This window comes from Canis lupus, chromosome 25 (assembly GCF_048164855.1).
Source record: "Canis lupus baileyi chromosome 25, mCanLup2.hap1, whole genome shotgun sequence".
NCBI classification, from domain to species: Eukaryota; Metazoa; Chordata; class Mammalia; order Carnivora; family Canidae; genus Canis; species Canis lupus.
The window spans coordinates 27,874,119-27,892,039 of record NC_132862.1 but is presented as its reverse complement, the minus strand read 5'-3'; the positions used below and the strand labels follow the sequence as shown (position 1 = coordinate 27,892,039).

Here is a 17,921-nt window from a genome sequence, read left to right as displayed (position 1 = left end):
ACTAAATGAAGCAAAAAGTGACTTGAGAATGCTTTAATCTTGTTGTCTGCTATCTATTCAGTAGTTCTCTTTTTCTGTCCTGGAACTGACCATGCACACTTGTTTCAAAATGCTAAGTCATGGTTTGGATGGCATGAAACTAAGAGGAGCTTTTTGCAGTGAGAGACAGAATTTGGCATTACTGGTTTTCACTTGGCTTGGGTTCATTCTGTCCATCTTTTCTCTGGGCATTTCCTTTAATGCACACAATATTAGCTTCTAGATGTGTTGAAAAATAATTTCTTTCAGGAATTGCTCATCAAAATAGTTTCTTGGAACATTTTTTTTAAAAAACATTTTATTTATTCATGAGAGACACACAGAGAGAGGCAGAGACTTAGGTAGAGGGAGAAGCAGGCTTCCTGTGGGGAGCCTGATATGGGACTTGATCCCTAGATCCTGGGATCACTACTTGAGCTGAAGGCAGATGCTCAATGACCGAGCCACCCAGGTGCCCCATTTTCTTGGAACTTTGAAAAACAGAAACTTAACAGGAAGATGAGGATAATTTTAAATTGATGTGAAATTTTTACTTGCAGTTTAAGTAATTGTTTTATTGTTCCAATTTGCTATTTGACAGCCCTGGTCTGATGCCTATGATGGCTTTGTCCCCTGGCAGGAAAGAGTGTCACCACGTATATGAAGATTGTTTTCTAACATTTCAAAAAGAGATATCCCAAACCCTTCTGTAAATTTCAAGTTCAGAAATACTACTAGATAATATAATTTCCCTTACAGAACTCAATAAATTAAAACACAATGTCAGTGACCTTCATGGATCTCTAGTGCTGGCATAAGTAGCAGATTAAAGTAATTTATAAAGCTATCAAAATACACGGTGCCACATTAACTAAAGTCCACAGTATGGGTATATGACCTTGTTGCTATAATATATGTGTGTGTTTGTATATGTGTGTTAAATACACATATAAAATTTGAAAAATTCTCTTAGGGGCACCTGGGTGGCTCAGTCTATTAAGTATCTGCCTTCAGCTCAGGTCAGGTTTTTGTGTGGACATGTGTTATCAACTCCTTCAGGTCCTGGGATTGAGCCATGTGTCAGGCTCCCTGTTCAGTAGGAGAGTCTACTTCGGGATCCCTGGGTGGCGCAGTGGTTTGGCGCCTGCCTTTGGCCCAGGGCGCGATCCTGGAGACCCGGGATCGAATCCCACATCAGGCTCCGGGTGCATGGAGCCTGCTTCTCCCTCTGCCTGTGTCTCTGCCTCTCTCTCTCTCTCTGTGACTATCATAAATAAAAAAAAAAAAAAAAAAAATTAAAAAAAGGAGAGTCTACTTCTCCCTCTCCCTCAGCCCCTGCTCATGTGCATACTCACTTTCTCTCTATCTTGCTCAATCTCTCTCTCAAATAAAAAATAAATAAAATCTTTAAAAAATATTTGAATTCTCCTTTGAAGCAGTCATACCGTCTTACTGGTTTTCTCATTAGTTGATGAATTAGACACAGCCTCATTTGAGTGTTTATATTTGTGGGAGAGTCATTATTATACTTTCAAAAAAGTAAATTTTCCCTTTAATAGATTTATTGTTCATCCCAGAATTTGCATGCTTCCCATGGATGCATATGCAAGTTCTTGATCCCTTGTATGCCATGCACAACGGATTGTGGGCAACCAGAAATAGTATCTTTGGTTCATTTAATTAATGGGACATGAGGGGCACAGGAGTGTCAGTTGGGATGTTCTTGCATTTTTCTCCCACTATTTTTTCCCCTAGTATTCCTATTAAGTTTACCCAGGAGGGTGGTATATGGACCCTGATTTCTTTCTTTGGGTCCCAGACAACATGTTGCCTTAGTCTTTAAGCTTCTAAGTTTTTTACCTTTCACTGGCTACTTGAAATTTTATTTTCTGGTCTGTGCATAAGAAATCTGTTTTTATGTCATAACCTACATTCTTTCCACCTTATGTCTTATAGTAAAATTCTGTATTCAGGACTTAAGACTGTGTTAACAGGATAAGAAAGATTTTAGGATTTAAAAATTTGTCAAAAAAATAAAAAAATAATAAAAATTTGTCAAAGCAGATTATCTTAGTTGTATCTAAATATTATCTGAAACTTAAAGTTGACTCCTTTTAATAATACCATTGATTTAATATGAGGGGGGCCTTGGGAAAACTGGAAACTAGATATTATTGGTGTGAAAGTACATTGGCTTTATATCTAAAAATATTGTCCTCTTTTTTTTTTTTTTAAAGAAAGGAGTGTTTTTGTTTTGTTTTGTTTTGTTTTTTTTTAGGTTTACAACAAAACTGAGAGGAAGATACAGAGATTTCCCCATTCACTCCATGCCCTTACACATGCATAGCTTCCTCCATTATCGATACTGCTCACTGGGATGGCACATTTTTTGCAAAAACTGAACCTACATTGACACATCAAAATCACCCCAGAGCCCATAGTTTCCCTCAGGGTTCATTCCTGGTGTTGTACCTTTGCACAAACATGTACCGAATGACATGTACCCATCATTGTAATATCATACAGAGTATTTTCACTGCCCTAGAACTCTCTGCTCTATATGCCTCTGTGCCACCTCTGGCAGGGATTTTTTAATTGTCTCCATAGTTTTGCCCTTTCCAGAATGTCATATAGTTGGAATCTTACCATATGTAGCCTTTTCCCTTAGTAACAAAGACATTTAAGTTTCTTCTATGTTCTTTCATGGCTTGATAGCTTGTTTTATTTTAATGCTGAGTAATTTTCCATTGCTTGATATACCACAGGTTATATATTCACTTACCTACTGAGAGACATCTTGATTGCTTCCAAGTTTTGGCAGTTATGAATCAAGCTGCTTTAACATGTGTCCAGGTTTTTGTGTGGACATGTGTTTTCAATTCCTTCAGGTAAATAACAAGCATGTGATTGCCATTCATATGGTAAGAGTATGTTTAGTTTTGTAAGAAACTGCCAAACTATATTCCAAAGTGAGTGTACGGTTTTATATTCCCAGTAGCAATGGATGAGAATTTTTGCTGCTCTACATCTTTGTCAGCATATGGTATTTGGTATTGTCAATATTTGGGATTTTGGTCATTTTAATAGGTGTTTAGTGGTGTCTCATTGATATTTTAGTTTACATTTCCTGATGATACATGATGTGGAGCATTCTTTTCATGTGCCTACTCGTTATCCTTATATTTTCTTTGTTGAGATATTTATAAGGTCTTTAGCCCATTTTTAATTGTTTTTTTTAATTGTTGAATTTTAAGAGTTCTTTATATATTTCACTGGATAAGAATTCCTTATCAGATGTACGTTTCACAAATATTTTCTCCTAGTCTGTGGCTTGTCTTTTTATTCTCTGGACAGTGTCTTTCACAGAACAAAAGTTTTAATTTTAATGAAGTTCAGTTTATTAGAATTGGCATTGTGTCTAAAAGACATCTTTGGTTTTGTATGTTTGGTATTATATCAAAGAGGACATCACTGTATCCAAGGTCATCTAACTTTTCTGCTATATCATCTTCTAGAAATTTGATAGTTTTGCATGTTACGCTTAGGTATATGGTCCATTTTGAGTTAATTTTTGTGAAAGGTATAAGGTCTGTGTATAGATTGACCTTTTTTATATGTCTAGTACCATTTGTTGAAGAGACTGTCTTTTCTCTACTCTGCAGGCTTTACTCCTCTGTCGAAGATCAATTGACTCTGTGAAGATCTTTTTCTGGGTCCTCAATTCTGTTCCATTAACGCATTTGTCTTTTCTTTTATCAATACGATACAGTCATGATTACTGTAACTTTATTTCAAGTCTTATAATCAGGTAGCCTCATTCTCCAACCTTGTTCTTCTTCAGTATTGTGTTACCTGGTCTGAGTCTTTTGCCTCTCTATATAAACTTTGTAATTAATTTGTCATTATCTATAAAATAATTTGCAGATATTTTGATTGGGGTTGCACTGGATCTATAACTGAAGTTGGGAAGAAATGACAGCTTGATAATATTGAACTTTTCTAGCCATGAATATGGAATCTCTATTTATTAGTTTTCTTTAATTTTATTTATCAGAATTTTGTAGTTCTTCTCATATAGATCTTGTACATGTTTTCTGAGATTTTTAAAAAAAAAGATTTATTTATTTGAGAGTGTGATGGGGGAAGGGCAGAGAGAGAGGGAGACAAGCAGACCCTCCCTAAGCAGGCAGTGATTTCAGGGACCCTAAAATCATGACCTGAGCCGAAACCAAAAGTCAGAGACTTAACTAAATGCACTACCCAGGTGCTGCTAAGGCTTTTTTTTTTTTTTTTAAAGATTCATTTATTTATTTGAGAGAGAGGGAGGAAGAGAGAGAGAGAGAGTGAAGAGGGAGGGCAGAGAGAAGGAGAGAAGTAAACTCTCTGCTGAGCATGAAACTTGACTTGGTGCTTGATCCCATGACCCTGAGATCATGACCTGAGCTGAAATCAAGATTTGGATGCTTAACTGACTGAGACATCTAGGCACCACTAAGTATTTCTTTTTGTTGGTGCTAATGTGAATGATATTGTTTTTAATTTCAAATTCTACTTGTTCCTTGTTGGTGCATAGGAAAGCAGCTGACTTTCACGTATTAGTCTTGTAACCTGCAGCCTTGCTAAAATTGCTTAATAGTTCCCAGAGGGTTTTTTTAAAAGTTATTTTTGACTCTTTTAGATTTTCTACATAGATCATATCACCTGTGAACAAAAACAATTTTATGTCTTTTTTCCCAGTCTGTATACTTTTACTTCCTTTTCTTATGTTACTGCATTATAAGAACTTATAGTATGATGTTGAAAAGGCATACAGAGTGGACATCTTGCCTTGTGATTTTAGTGGGAAAGCTTTGAGTTTCTCATCATTAAGTATGATACTGGCTATAGGTTTTTTGTAGATATTCTTTATCAAATTGAGGAAATTAATCTCTGTTCCTGATTTGCTGAGTTTTTATCGTGAATGTATGTTGGTTGTTGTCAGATACTTTTTCTGCATTTCTATTGATATGTTCATGTGATTTTTCCTTTTTAGCTTGTTGATGCAATGGATTACATTAATTGATTTTTAAATGTTGAACCATTCCTGGAAGAATCCCACTTGGTTATGGTGCACAGGTCTTTTTAAAATGGATTTGATATGTTAGTGTTCTAGAAAGGAAATTTAGAGCTTTGTTCATGAGAAATATTGGTCTTTAGTTTTCTTGTGATGGCTTTTCTGGTAATGCTAGCCTCATCAAATGAATTCTGAAGTATTCCCTCTGTTTCCATCTGAAAGAGTTATAGAGAATTGATGTAATTTGTACCTTAAATGCTTGATAGAATTAATCAAAGAAACAACCTGAGCTTGGTGCTTTCTGTTTTAGAAGGTTATTAATTATTGATTCAATTTCTTTAATAGATATAGGCCTTCCAGATTTTTGTGTGTGTGAATTTTGTAGATTGTTACTTTCATCTAGGTTATCAAATATATGTGCACAGTTCTTCATACTATTTCTTTTTATCTTCTTAATTTTAAGGGGTCTGTAGGGGATATCCCCTTTTTAATCTCTGATATTAGTACTTTGTGTCTCCTCTCTCAATCCCTTGAGTTAGCCTGGCTAGAGGCTTGTCAATTTTATTTATGTTTTCAAAGAACCAGCTTTTGGTGGTGTCATTATTGGTCTGTTTTCAATTTCATTGATTTCTGCTCTTTTTATTTTTTCCTTGTGCTTATTTTAGATTAATTAGCTCTTTTCTTTCTAGTTTCTTTCTTTCTTTTTTTTTTAAAGCAGTTCTTTTTTTTTAATTTTAATTTATGATAGTCACAAAGAGAGAGAGAGAGAGGCAGAGACACAGGCAGAGGGAGAAGCAGGCTCCATGCACCGGGAGCCCGACGTGGGATTCGATCCCGGGTCTCCAGGATCGCGCCCTGGGCCAAAGGCAGGCGCCAAACTGCTGCGCCACCCAGGGATCCCTCTTTCTAGTTTCTTAGGTGGAAACTGAGATGATTGATTTTATATCTTCTTTTCTAATGTATGCATTCAATGCTATACATTTCCCTCTAAGCACTGCTTTTTCTGCGTCTCACAAATTTTGCTAAGTTGTGTTTTCATTTTTCATTTAGTTCAAAATATTTAAAGATTTCTCTTGAGTTTTGACCCTGTGTTATTTAGAAGTGTATTGTACAGTCTCCATGTACTTTGACATTTTACAGCTCTATCTGTTAGTAAGGATTCCTACTTCAATTTTGCTGAAATCGAAGAGCAGACATTATATAATTTCTGTCCCTCGTCAACTTGAGAAAAATGTGTCTTATGATGTTATTAAATGAAATATTCTGTAGATATCAGTTATATTCACTTGATCCATGGTGTTGTTGAATTCAACTATGTCCTTACTTATTTTCTACCTGTTGGTTCTTTCCATTTCTAAGAGAGGAGTGTTTAAGTCTCCAACTACCATAGTGGATTCATGTAATTGTCCATTCTTTTCTATCACTTTTTGCCTCACAAAGTTTGATGCTCTGTTGTCAGATGCATATACATTAAGAATTGTTAAATCTTCTTGGAGAATTGACCCATTTATCATTAAGTAATGCCCTTATTTATCTCTGATAACTTTCCTTACTTTCAAGTCTGTTCTGTCTGAAATTGACATAGCTACTCCTGCTTTCTTTTGATTAGTTTAACGTGGTATATTTTTCTCCATCAACTGATTTTTAATTTATATATATCCTTATATTTCAAATGAGCTTCTTATAGACAACATATAGTTGGATCATATATTTTTAAAAATTTAATTTAATTTTTATTTTTCAAAGTAAACTCTAGTACCAACATGGGACTTAAACTCATGATTCTGAGACTGAGTTGCATGCTCTACTTACTGAGCCAGCTGTGCATTCCAGTTAGATCATATTTTTTGATCCATTCTTATAATCTTAGTTTTTTGATTGGTGTATTTAGACCATTGAAATTCAAAGTAAATATTGATATATTGGATTAATATCTACCATTTTTGTTACTGTTTTCTATTTGTTGTTCTTATTTGTCTTCCACTCTTTCTGTTTGTGTGTGTGTGTGTGTGTGTGTGATTTTGTTTTTAAAAAGATTTATTTATTTTAAAGATAAAGAGAGTGTGTGTGTGGGGGTGGGGCAGAATGGGAGAATCTTTAAGTAGACTCCCCACTGAGCTTGGGGCCCCATTTGGGGCTCCATCTCATTACCTTTGAGATCATGACATGAACTGAAACCAAGAGTTGGATGCTTAACTGAATGAGTTGTCCAGGCGTCCGAGTTTTTTTGTGATTGAACACATTATTACTATTATTTTGAACAAACTGTTATGTTAGACCAATTAAGAGTAAGACAAAAATAAAAGTTTTTTTTTTAAATCCTCTAGCTCAGAGATTTTTTACTAAGCTGTGTCCAATTACCTAATAAGCCCATCAAAGTTATTCTTTATTTCTTTTACAATATTTTTTTAATCTCTAGCATTTCTTTTAAGTTCTTTCTTAGGATTTCCATCTCTTATATTGCCTGTCTGTTCTTGCATATCGTCTATACATTAGAATATTGAGCATATTAATCATGGATGTTTTAAGTTCTCAGTCTGGTAATTCCAACATTTCTGCCATATCTGGTTATGACATTTGCTCTGTCTCTTCAAATTATGTGTTTTTGCCTTTTGGTATGTCTTGTAATTTTTTCTTGAGAGCTGAATGTGAGGTACCATTTAAAAGGAACTATTGTAAATAGTCCTTTAGTGGCTGTAACCTTTGGGAGGAGGGCGTCTCAATCTTTTAGTGCACCTTTGCCTCTAGACTGTGAACTTAACAATGTTTCTCAGTCTTTTCCCCTCCCTTGGTGGAGCAAAATGGTTAGAATAGGCTGGAGTTGGGTATTTTCCTTCTCTGATGTGGAAATTAGAATCACTTAGAATTGAGATATTTCCTTCTTCCCGGTCAGTTCTGTTCTCATAATATTTCAGGAGGTTAGGCTGTAGGTAACTAGTTTCTCCTGAGGGCAGGCTTTTGTGTACTTAAGAATGGTTCTTTTCCCCCTCCCTCTGCCAGAAGTAAGAGATTCTTCTCACATATTTATTGTGGGAATGTGGTCAAGATCCTGAAGTAAATTTTTAAAAAGGTTTTATTTATTTCATTAGAGACACACAGAGAGAGGCAGAGACACAAGCAGAGGGAGATGCAGGCTCCCTGCTGGGAGCCCTATGTGGGACTCGATCCTGGGACTTCAAGATCACAACCTGAGCCAAAGGCAGATGCTCAACCACTGAGCCACCCAGGCATACTCCTGAGGTTAAATTTGAAGTGTTGTGGGGGTCACTCTGTGACTGACTTCCCCTGAAATTTTTAACTTAGACTTGTGGACACTGGGATCCTGAGAATTCATCAATTGCAGTTCAGGTTTACTTACCCCCCACTGGATCCCACACTGGTTTCTGCTAGTGAGTCTCTGCTCTTGAAGATGTGACTCCCTGTATTTGCCTATCTCTCCAGCATTAGAACACAGGGTTACCCTAAGTCTTCCCCTCTTTAATGGATCCAAAAAGAGTTGTTGATTTTTTAGCCTGTTCAGCTTTTTCCTTGTTGTTAGAACACAGTGACAGTTTACAACCTCCTTACATGTGGATCTGGAAATCCACTATCATTCTCTTTTCATGATTGTGATTTTTTTTTGTCTGCAGTGAATATTTGTGGCAATATATAACCCAATGTGTTCTTTGGCACTGGAGAAAATTCTTCCATAGCAACATGTTCAGTTAAAGCTGTATCTTACTTTACCTAATATTTTGGGGGAAAATGCTTTGTTAACACGTTTTTTAAAAAGATTTTATTTATTTATTTATGAGAGACACAGAGTGAGAGAGAGAGAGAGAGGCAGAGAGAGGAGGAGACTCCATGCAGGGACCCCGATGTGGGACTCTATCCTGGGTCTCCAGGATCACAACCTGGGTGGAAGGCAGCACTAAACCATTGAGTCACCTGGGCTGCCCCTTTGTTAACACTTTGAATACACCTTTATTCATAGCTAAGTTCAGTCTATTGCCCTTGTTTTCTATTGCTACACTGGAACTCTTTTTTTTTTCTTTAGAGGCTTCTGGGTTTTTTTCTAATCATGTTTATTTCAAAGGTCATCTTTTTTTTTTTTTTTAAATGCATCTCTTCATTTTATAAGTTGACCTCTTATTTTAGCACAGTTCGACTTCTCATATACATCAATCATTTTGCTCTTGGCTGGAAAACTCCTTGAAGCAGTCTAACGGATTGCTTTTTTCTTGTTTATGTATAGGGCATATGGGGAACTTTATATCATCTATCCTGGCTGTTGTTGAACTCATTTCACCCTTTATTCAAAACTTACATTCTCTGGCTTTCAACTCTCTCTCTCTCTCTTTCTTGAATCATTTACTTTATCTTCTTTTACATCATCAGCCGACTTTGTTTTTCTGAGGAGGGAGGCAGGGCAAGTGGGAGGGCATTTTCCACAGAGAATCAAAGTTTTTTGACTTAACAAGAATAATTCCAGAGAGCAGACTATAGGAGGCCATGTTGATCTGTGGATTTTGGGCCATTTTCTATGGCCAGTCACTAAAATCATATTCACTTTGCATTTAATTTAATTCTTACCTTTGCAAAATTAGACATTACTAAGTTGTAATGAAGCATCAGTATTTTTTACATACAGTTAAATCCATGTATGCTAAATCCCTGAATGTCAAAACTGAAAGTAATACAGAGTTGGCAAAGTATGCTGGTTTAGAATGCTAATTTTAGAATCAATTACTCTTGACTTAGCATTAATCGCAATAATAAGAGCTAACAGCTATTTAATGTACTCTGTATATGGAGTACTGGTCTTAATGTTCTCTGTGTATTAATTACTTAAATTTCATAACAATTTTTTGAGGTAGGTAATGTTATTTCATTGTATATAAGTAGCTTGAAGGGCACCTGGGTGGCAAAGTGGTTGAGCATCTGCCTTCGGCTCAGGGTGTGATCCCAGTATCCTGGGATTGAGTCCTGCATCAGGCTCCCTGCAGGGAGTCTGCTTCCCCCTCTGCCTATGTCTCTGCCTCTCCTCTATGTCTCTTATGAATGAATAAATAAAAAAAAATTTTAAAGGAGCTTGAGTTATAGGGAGGTTTAGAAATTCCAAGGTCACAGTTTTAAAATGTACCTGGGATTTGTTTTAATCAGCTATGATAAGAAGTGCAGACATGGAAATGATTGTCATGAGGAAGAAGTTTTTATTCATAGCTTCCAAGAAATAGGAGGCACAGCACATCACATTGCATCATGTGGGGGAAGAACCAGGGGTCCACTGGGGGCAGGGGGAAAGCATGGCAAAGAGCCTTTATTGTGTCTGTGGGAAGGAATGGGAAAGGCAGGGTAAGCAAGTTTAGGATTGAGTAGTTTGAATAATTTCAGTGGGCTCTGGGGCATAGGGACTTTGCCTAGTTTTCTGGTACTTGGTCATGAGATGATTAGGGCAGAGGAATATTACCCCTTGCAGTGTTAGAGCCAGATAGAGGGGTTAATTCCCAGCATGGACACTGGGTTAGTTGATTTTCATATAAAAGGTACACTTGAATTGGCTAGTCTTGAGATGGTCAGTCTCTCTCATTTTAGGTCATAGGTACTGGAGCATCAAGGATATAGAAAATAAGAAAATACAGCTAATCTAGTTACACAGCTCAAAAATAGTGGAGCAAGGATTCCCCAGCAATATTTTGATTGAGGATACTCTGAAGTCCTGTGGTTGATACTAATGGATTCTAGACAGTTCTGAAATATGACAGACAGATTAAGCTGCCTGTCAGTGTAATTACTGTGCTCCCACATAACTGAATGAAGAGCTTCAAAAGAGATTTAATAATGTTGCTCTAAAGCTGTTATTTGACATTTACTGAGTCCCAGCAGTGTAGTCAGTACATTATCATACACTGAGGTGGAAGTGGCTGCTGGTGCTATTTTGCAGACTTTGATTGACTTCAGTTGTGATCATCGGACTGGCCATGATGAACAAAAAGCTAATAGATACACAGCACTTTTACATTATGGGACCATCTTAAAGAATAATGATCCTAACATGTATTTCAATGCAAAGATAGAGACTTTTTATGAATTTATATGACTTCTAAGCTAGAGTTTTAAAATATTTATGCTTTTCCCAGTTCTGTGCAAAGTGATATAGGAAACACCCCCAAACCCCAGAAAAAGGTTTGTTCTAATTTGTCCCCCAGTTTCAGATTGTTTTAAGTTGAGGTTAATAAGGTTATTTAATATCATTGAGCTTCAGTTATCTAATTTATAAAATTAGAATAATTATGCTTAATTCCTAGTATTAGCTCTGTGATGTAAAAACAATGTATGTAAAATACTTAGCTGGTTTATAGTTGTAAGTCAATGAATACGGGTTACTATTGTATTACACATGTATTATATATAATGTGTGTATATATAGTATCTATATACAGATCTGTTAGTCATAGATAGTATAGCTTCTAGGGAGTTAAGTCTTTTTCCCTTCCTTTCTCCCTCTCTTGCACTTTCTTTATCTTCTCTTTCATATCAGTAAGTAAGACTTCTTTATGAAGTCACAGTCATTTAAAATAATTCCAAAGAGCTATTGTAGCAGCTCCTCATCCCATGATGCAGGACTCAGAATAGGGTTTGATAACTGACAAGGTTACAAATAGGCTTATTTTTTCTCTTATTAAGAAATGCACTAGTTGTTTTAAGTTGTTATAGATGGAATCCTATTGGCTACATTGGAGGATTGACACCACTATCTTGACTTTTTGGACAGGTCTTGTCTTGTCAGGTAAGCCCATCTTCCTGAGTCGTCGCAGGACAGGGTTACGTCCTTGGGTCGGAGGATCTGCTAGATCAGAGACTCAACCTGGTGTGTCAGAAAGGACTTGAACTCCATGAAAATGTAGCTATGTTTTTTTTTTCAAACTTTTTTTTATTGTCTTAAAAAGTAACATGAGATCTACATTCTTAACATTTTTTTGTACATTCTTAACAAATTTTTAAGTGTATAGTACAGTATTGTGACCTATAAGCACAGTGTTGTAAAGCAAATCTTTAGAACTTTTTCATCTTGCATGATTTATGCTCTGTCCCCACTGAACAGCAGCTACCCATTTCTTTCTCTTCATAGTCCCTGCCAACTACCATTCTACTTTCAGTTTCTAGGAGTTTGACTGCTTTGGATAGCTCATATAAGTGCAATCATACAGTATTTGTCCTTCTGTAACTGGCTTATTTCACTTAGCATAGCATCTGCTGCTATGGAAAATGGTATAGATTTCTGAAAAAATTAGAAATAGAGCTACTGTATGATCCAGCAATCCCACTTCTGATTATTTATTCAAAAGAATTGAAGTCAGGATCTCAAAGAGATTTTTGCCCTTCTATGTTGGTTTCAGCATTCTCAGTAGCCAAGAGGTAGAAACAACCCACATGTCCATTGATGGATGAGTAGAAATGATACACACACAAATATATACAATGGGATATTATTCACCATAAAAAAGGAATCCTGACATATGCCACAACATGGGTTATAGCCATGTTTTAAGGGCAAATTTGGGGAAAGTTTGAAGCTTTATATCACATTCTCAAAGGGATTTGATATCTACCTGCATTAGGGCAAACCTAACCCTAAACAAACTTGGGATAAGTTAAATTTGTCTTTTTCTCCATGCGAATTGGAATAATCTGGAGTAATTATCCTTACTCCAGATAATTAATATTCTTATAACATTCGTCTCTCTGCCCCAACTTTTAAGAGTCATGCTCTGTAGCTGCCCTTTCCAGTCTACTTTTCCTAGATAGAGTCCCAGTAGAGACACTACCATTCTGTCTTTTGAAAATATACTTGTCCCATTTTCTCAGAAATGCTCTTTGTTAGGGAAATGAAAATGAATTGAGTGCAGATGTAATGGCTTGCCTTTCTCATCTACGAATATTTCCACAGGGAATTTCAGTGATGGAAGCCGAGGAAAGCAAGTAGTGGAGATTTGAGACATAAGAGCAAATTACGGTGGTGAAAAAGATGGTGACAGAGAAGCTGTTCTCAGCTCTTGTAGGTCACAGAATGTACACACTTTCTACATGCAAGACAGATCAGCCTACTCAAAATCAAAACAGGAAACATCCATTTAGTATTGTCTACTACTTATTTTGCATCTTCAAGAATGTCTCTTTAAAATTATTTATTAATTAGTTAATTAATTAATTTCAGTAGGAAATGTATCCATTAGTATAACTGCATTTCTTAGGACCAAAGTTTCAGGGATTAAGGGTTAAGAAGTTCTGTTGGTTTTTCTTTTCTGTAAGAGCTTGTGACCAGAAGTTTCTGCTACATATGATTGAAGAATAAATCTCAGGTGAAAGTTTACTTAAAAAAAAAAAAAAAACTCATTCTGGATGCTTCTCAGGGACCTAATTATTTCTGAAGCAGACTTCTAGTAACATTATGGGAAAGATTTGGTAGTGAGAAAAGAAGTTCCAAATTTGTTTGATTTATACTTCCCACCTGCTAAATTTTATATATATATTTTTTATTTTTTTATTTTTTATTTATTTTATTTATTTATGATAGTAACACACACAGAGAGAGAGAGAGAGAGAGAGAGAGAGGCAGAGACATAGGCAGAAGGAGAAGCAGGCTCCATGCACCGGGAGCCCGACGTGGGATTCGATTCCGGGTCTCCAGGATCGCGCCCTGGGCCAAAGGCAGGCGCTAAACCGCTGCGCCACCCATGGATCCCCAATTTTATATTTTTAAAGGGATACCTTGCCCCTTTATACAATCCTTAATAACATATATATAGTTCATATAACGAAGGCTGCTTAATATAAAGTTATGTTGGGAAATTTGTATATTTCCTATAGGTTTTAAGTATTAGATAAACTCAGGTATATTTTACTTAGAATTCTTTCTTACTAGATTGTAAGTAATTTTCTGATTTAGATACTAAAGAGAACTCTATAATCATTGGCTTAAGGATTGATTACCATTAAATTTGTAGAAGTAGTGCTTCCCATTCCAGCTTCATTCCCATTTTACCCCCATTTTTTTCCCTTACAAAACAGATGTGACATTTAAACACTTCTCTAATGTTACTGGCATAACCAACTTTGTCAAGGAGGCATATGGTTTATGCAAACACAGAGATTATCTTGGAACATTGACATATGTAAACTTAATTTTAAATAGCCTGTGAAAATAGTGGGAAACAGATGGAGAGTTGCCATGGAAATCACTTACATGTAGAGGAAGAAAATGTTGCTTTAGAGTCACTGTCATTTCCAAAGGACTGGTCAGACTTGCAAGGGTTTTTTCTTTACTCAATTGTCAGTAATAAAAACAGTTGTTGGCATGCCCTTATATTTTTTATTTGTCTATGATTTTATAATGCTTTTATTGTGCCCTAAATATATTACAAGTATGCGTATTTCCATTGGTAAAAATTTTTTGGTAGGGGAGAGAATTAATCCAGGTATTTAGTATTATTTTATATTAGAAGTATTCTTTTCCATTTTTTTTCTTTTTCTGAATGAAATTATAATTTGTGGCTAATGAGTTTTTGTTTTCTATATGTAAATTTTAATCTTGGTAAAACAAAATTTAATCTCAGAATTGCATGGGTTTTAAAGAAGATGACAAATGTACATATTTATGGGTTAGTTGTATTAACTATCAAAAATAGAGACTTAAGTCTGGAGAGCTCAATGAAAGCAATAAGTTGCTTAAGCCATATTTGTTATTAGAAATTATAATTGCTAGGCACTGCTCTTTACTATAGTTTAATCATAGAGAAAGCTTAAAAACTCTAAATAGGAAGTCATTTGCATTGCTCATTTTGCACCAGTGATTATTTTCCACCTGATTGTTTTATGTATTCATTACTATGCCCTTTGGAAAAGTCAATAACTAAATTCTAATTCTTTCTCCTTTCTTCTGAGGCAATTTTAGTTGCTGTGATTCTGACAGAATAGACTATCAAAAGTGGGAGAAGAATTAGAATTGGGGCCACAGGGGATTTGAAACATCAACATAACATTTAATAAAATATGAAGTTGAGTTAATGCTGGTTTTGACCTTGAAAATGGAGTATGAAGAATAAAGAGATAAATATCTAACAATTATTCCAATTTGCAATAGGAATAAAAATTTGTTGTTTTTTTCCCAAAATACTAAATTACACAATGCAAATCAACAGGAATTTAAAGTGAGAATGCAGGAATCAAAGTAAAACCATGCTAAAATTTTTAAATAATACAGATGGGCTAGTGTCTAAATGATTAATTTTTGTGTTTTCTTGGTAGATTTGGATGGCAAATTGCGTTTCTGCAATTGTGTTATGGCCACCATTGTGATTAAGTAATGGAAAATGAATTTCTGAGAACCAACAAAATCTGGTCTCATCAGCTTCAGAGCCATACTACAGAGAGTGAAAACAAAAGTTTTAAAAGGATGGTATCAAAGAAAGACCAGCCAGAATGGGAAAATACTCATAAGTGGGACAGCTGAATCTTGTGAATAAATTAGTCTTAGGAAAATTTAAGCCTGAGACATCTCTCATTTGTGAATGGGCAATGGTTTAGTTGGCTTCATACCTGAGCTAGGAGTTCTTGATACCTCTTATTTGTTAGGGGCAAAGCGAAATGAATGTTTCTATGGGAATTAAAAAAATGTTTTATTGAAGTATAACACACATACAGAGAAATGCACAGATTGTAATGTATAGCTCAATTTCCACAAAGTGAAGGCAGCTGTACCTAGAACAAGAAACAGACTATTACCAGAAACCCATAAACTCCCCTGATCACTGTTGTCCTAAATGTAATCACCACTCTGACTTCTAAGCCATAGAATAGTTTTGTCTGCTTCTGAAATTTATGTTAATATGATTACAGAAGCTGTACTTCCTGTCTGTTGGCTGAATGTTCTGTTAGTGAGATTTATCCCTGTTCTTCCATATAACAGTGCTTTGTTCATTCTCAGTTCTCCGTAGTATTCTATTTTATGAAAAGCCCCCAGTTTTTGCCTAATGCTGCTGTCACTGCTGCTATGAACATTCTTCTAAGTGTTCTTACGGGGAACAGTGCATATTTCTTTTTGTATATAATCAGGAGTGGAACTCCTGGGGGCATGTGGTAATTGTTTTTAGTGGAAACCGATCAATAGTTTTTGTTTTTGTTTTTTTTAGATTTCATTTTTGAGTAATCTGTGCACCTAACATGGGGTTCGAACTCACAACCCCAAGCTCAGGAGTTGCATGCTCCCCCAACTGAGCCAGCCAGGTGCCCCTCCTCAATAGTTATTCTAAAGTGGTTTCTGAAAGAGTTCCATTTCATTTGGTTCTCATCCTTTCCGACTCTTGGTATTATTAGTCATTTTTATTTTTAGCCATAATGGCAGATAGTAGTAGTACCTCATGGTGGTTTTAATTTGTATTTTGATTTAAAAAGTTGAGTACCAGAGCCGCTCACTGCATGGTAGAGCCTGGTGCCCCCACCACCGCCTGCGAAGCTGCCGCCTCGGGACCGGCTGTATGATTAGGCCACAATTTTCAATGAGTAAACATATTCCTCAGTTCTGTGGTGTTCTTGGTCACACATTTATGGAGTTTCTGAAGGGCAGTGGAGATTACTGCCAGGCACAGCACGACCTCTGTGCAGACAAGTGAACTGTAGAAATTCATTACTACTCCACCAAGAAGCCCCCATAAGAGTGGTTAACCTGGACCCAGAAGTGTTGAATTGAAATCCACAGAGCATGTTACAAGAGTTCTGACCTGCTTGGGGTAAACCTCAGTGCATTTCCTTTCTATTGCCTCAGTATTACTGGATTGAAGAATTGTTAGGAGGTTCATTTCATTTCCCATTACTCCCAACTTCATACTCAAAGCACTGAGAATTTCAAGTGGAGTATATCAAAGTAGACTCAGTTTCTTTGCATCATTTCTGTATTCAATTTTTTAAAATTCTTTCATAACCCTATTGAGTGTTTTCTAATTTAATTAACATGGCTCGAATGAACCGCCCAGCTCCTGTGGAAGTCACATACAAGAACATGAGATTTCTTATTACACACAATCCAACCAATGCGACCTTAAACAAATTTATAGAGGAACTTAAGAAGTATGGAGTTACAACAATAGTTAGAGTATGTGAAGCAACTTATGACACTACTCTTGTGGAGAAAGAAGGCATCCGTGTTCTCGATTGGCCTTTTGATGATGGTGCACCACCATCCAACCAGATTGTTGATGACTGGGTAAGTCTTGTAAAAATTAAGTTTCGTGAAGAACCTGGTTGTTGTATTGCTGCCCATTGTGTCGCAGGCCTTGGGAGAGCTCCAGTGCTTGTTGCCCTAGCATTAATTGAAGGTGGAATGAAATATGAAGATGCAGTACAGTTCATAAGACAAAAGCGGCGTGGAGCTTTTAACAGCAAGCAACTTTTGTATTTGGAGAAGTATCGTCCTAAAATGTGGCTGCGCTTCCAAGACTCCAATGGTCATAGAAACAACTGTTGCATTCAATAAAACTGGGGTGCCTGATGTCATTGCCTTGGAAGTGGAACTTGAAACAGGACCTAATTTGTCATATATACATATTAGCCAATATGTTGGCTTGGTGATTAAGTCTAATGAAGCTTCCATAGGAGTATTGGAAAGCGGTTTTATCAGGCCACAAGTTTGTTGGAATTGCAACCTCTATGTTTGGGTTACGATCAAACTATTTGGACACTTAGCAAAAATTTCTTGCTTTACAGCATTTAAAATGTGCTTATCACTTGTACCAATTGACCTTTCCTGAAATCATGCAGTATTGAGTTATGTCTTTAAGTCTATTCCCATGCCAGAATCTTATCAATATATAAG

General features: G+C 36.1%; 1 protein-coding gene and 1 pseudogene across 1 annotated transcript in view; both read left to right on the top strand.

The window, feature by feature from the left end:
* The window catches only part of AEBP2 (AE binding protein 2), a 205,157-nt gene extending 189,729 nt beyond the window's left edge, over nt 1-15,428 (top strand). The window contains exon 9 of the mRNA XM_072798779.1: nt 15,359-15,428. Within this exon, the coding sequence (XP_072654880.1) occupies nt 15,359-15,413 (55 nt within the window). The 3' untranslated portion in view covers nt 15,414-15,428. The remainder of the gene's footprint in view (nt 1-15,358) is intronic.
* Nucleotides 15,429-16,909: 1,481 nt separating this feature from the next.
* Nucleotides 16,910-17,597, top strand: LOC140617413 (protein tyrosine phosphatase type IVA 1 pseudogene; annotated as a pseudogene).
* The last annotated feature ends 324 nt before the right edge of the window (nt 17,598-17,921 follow it).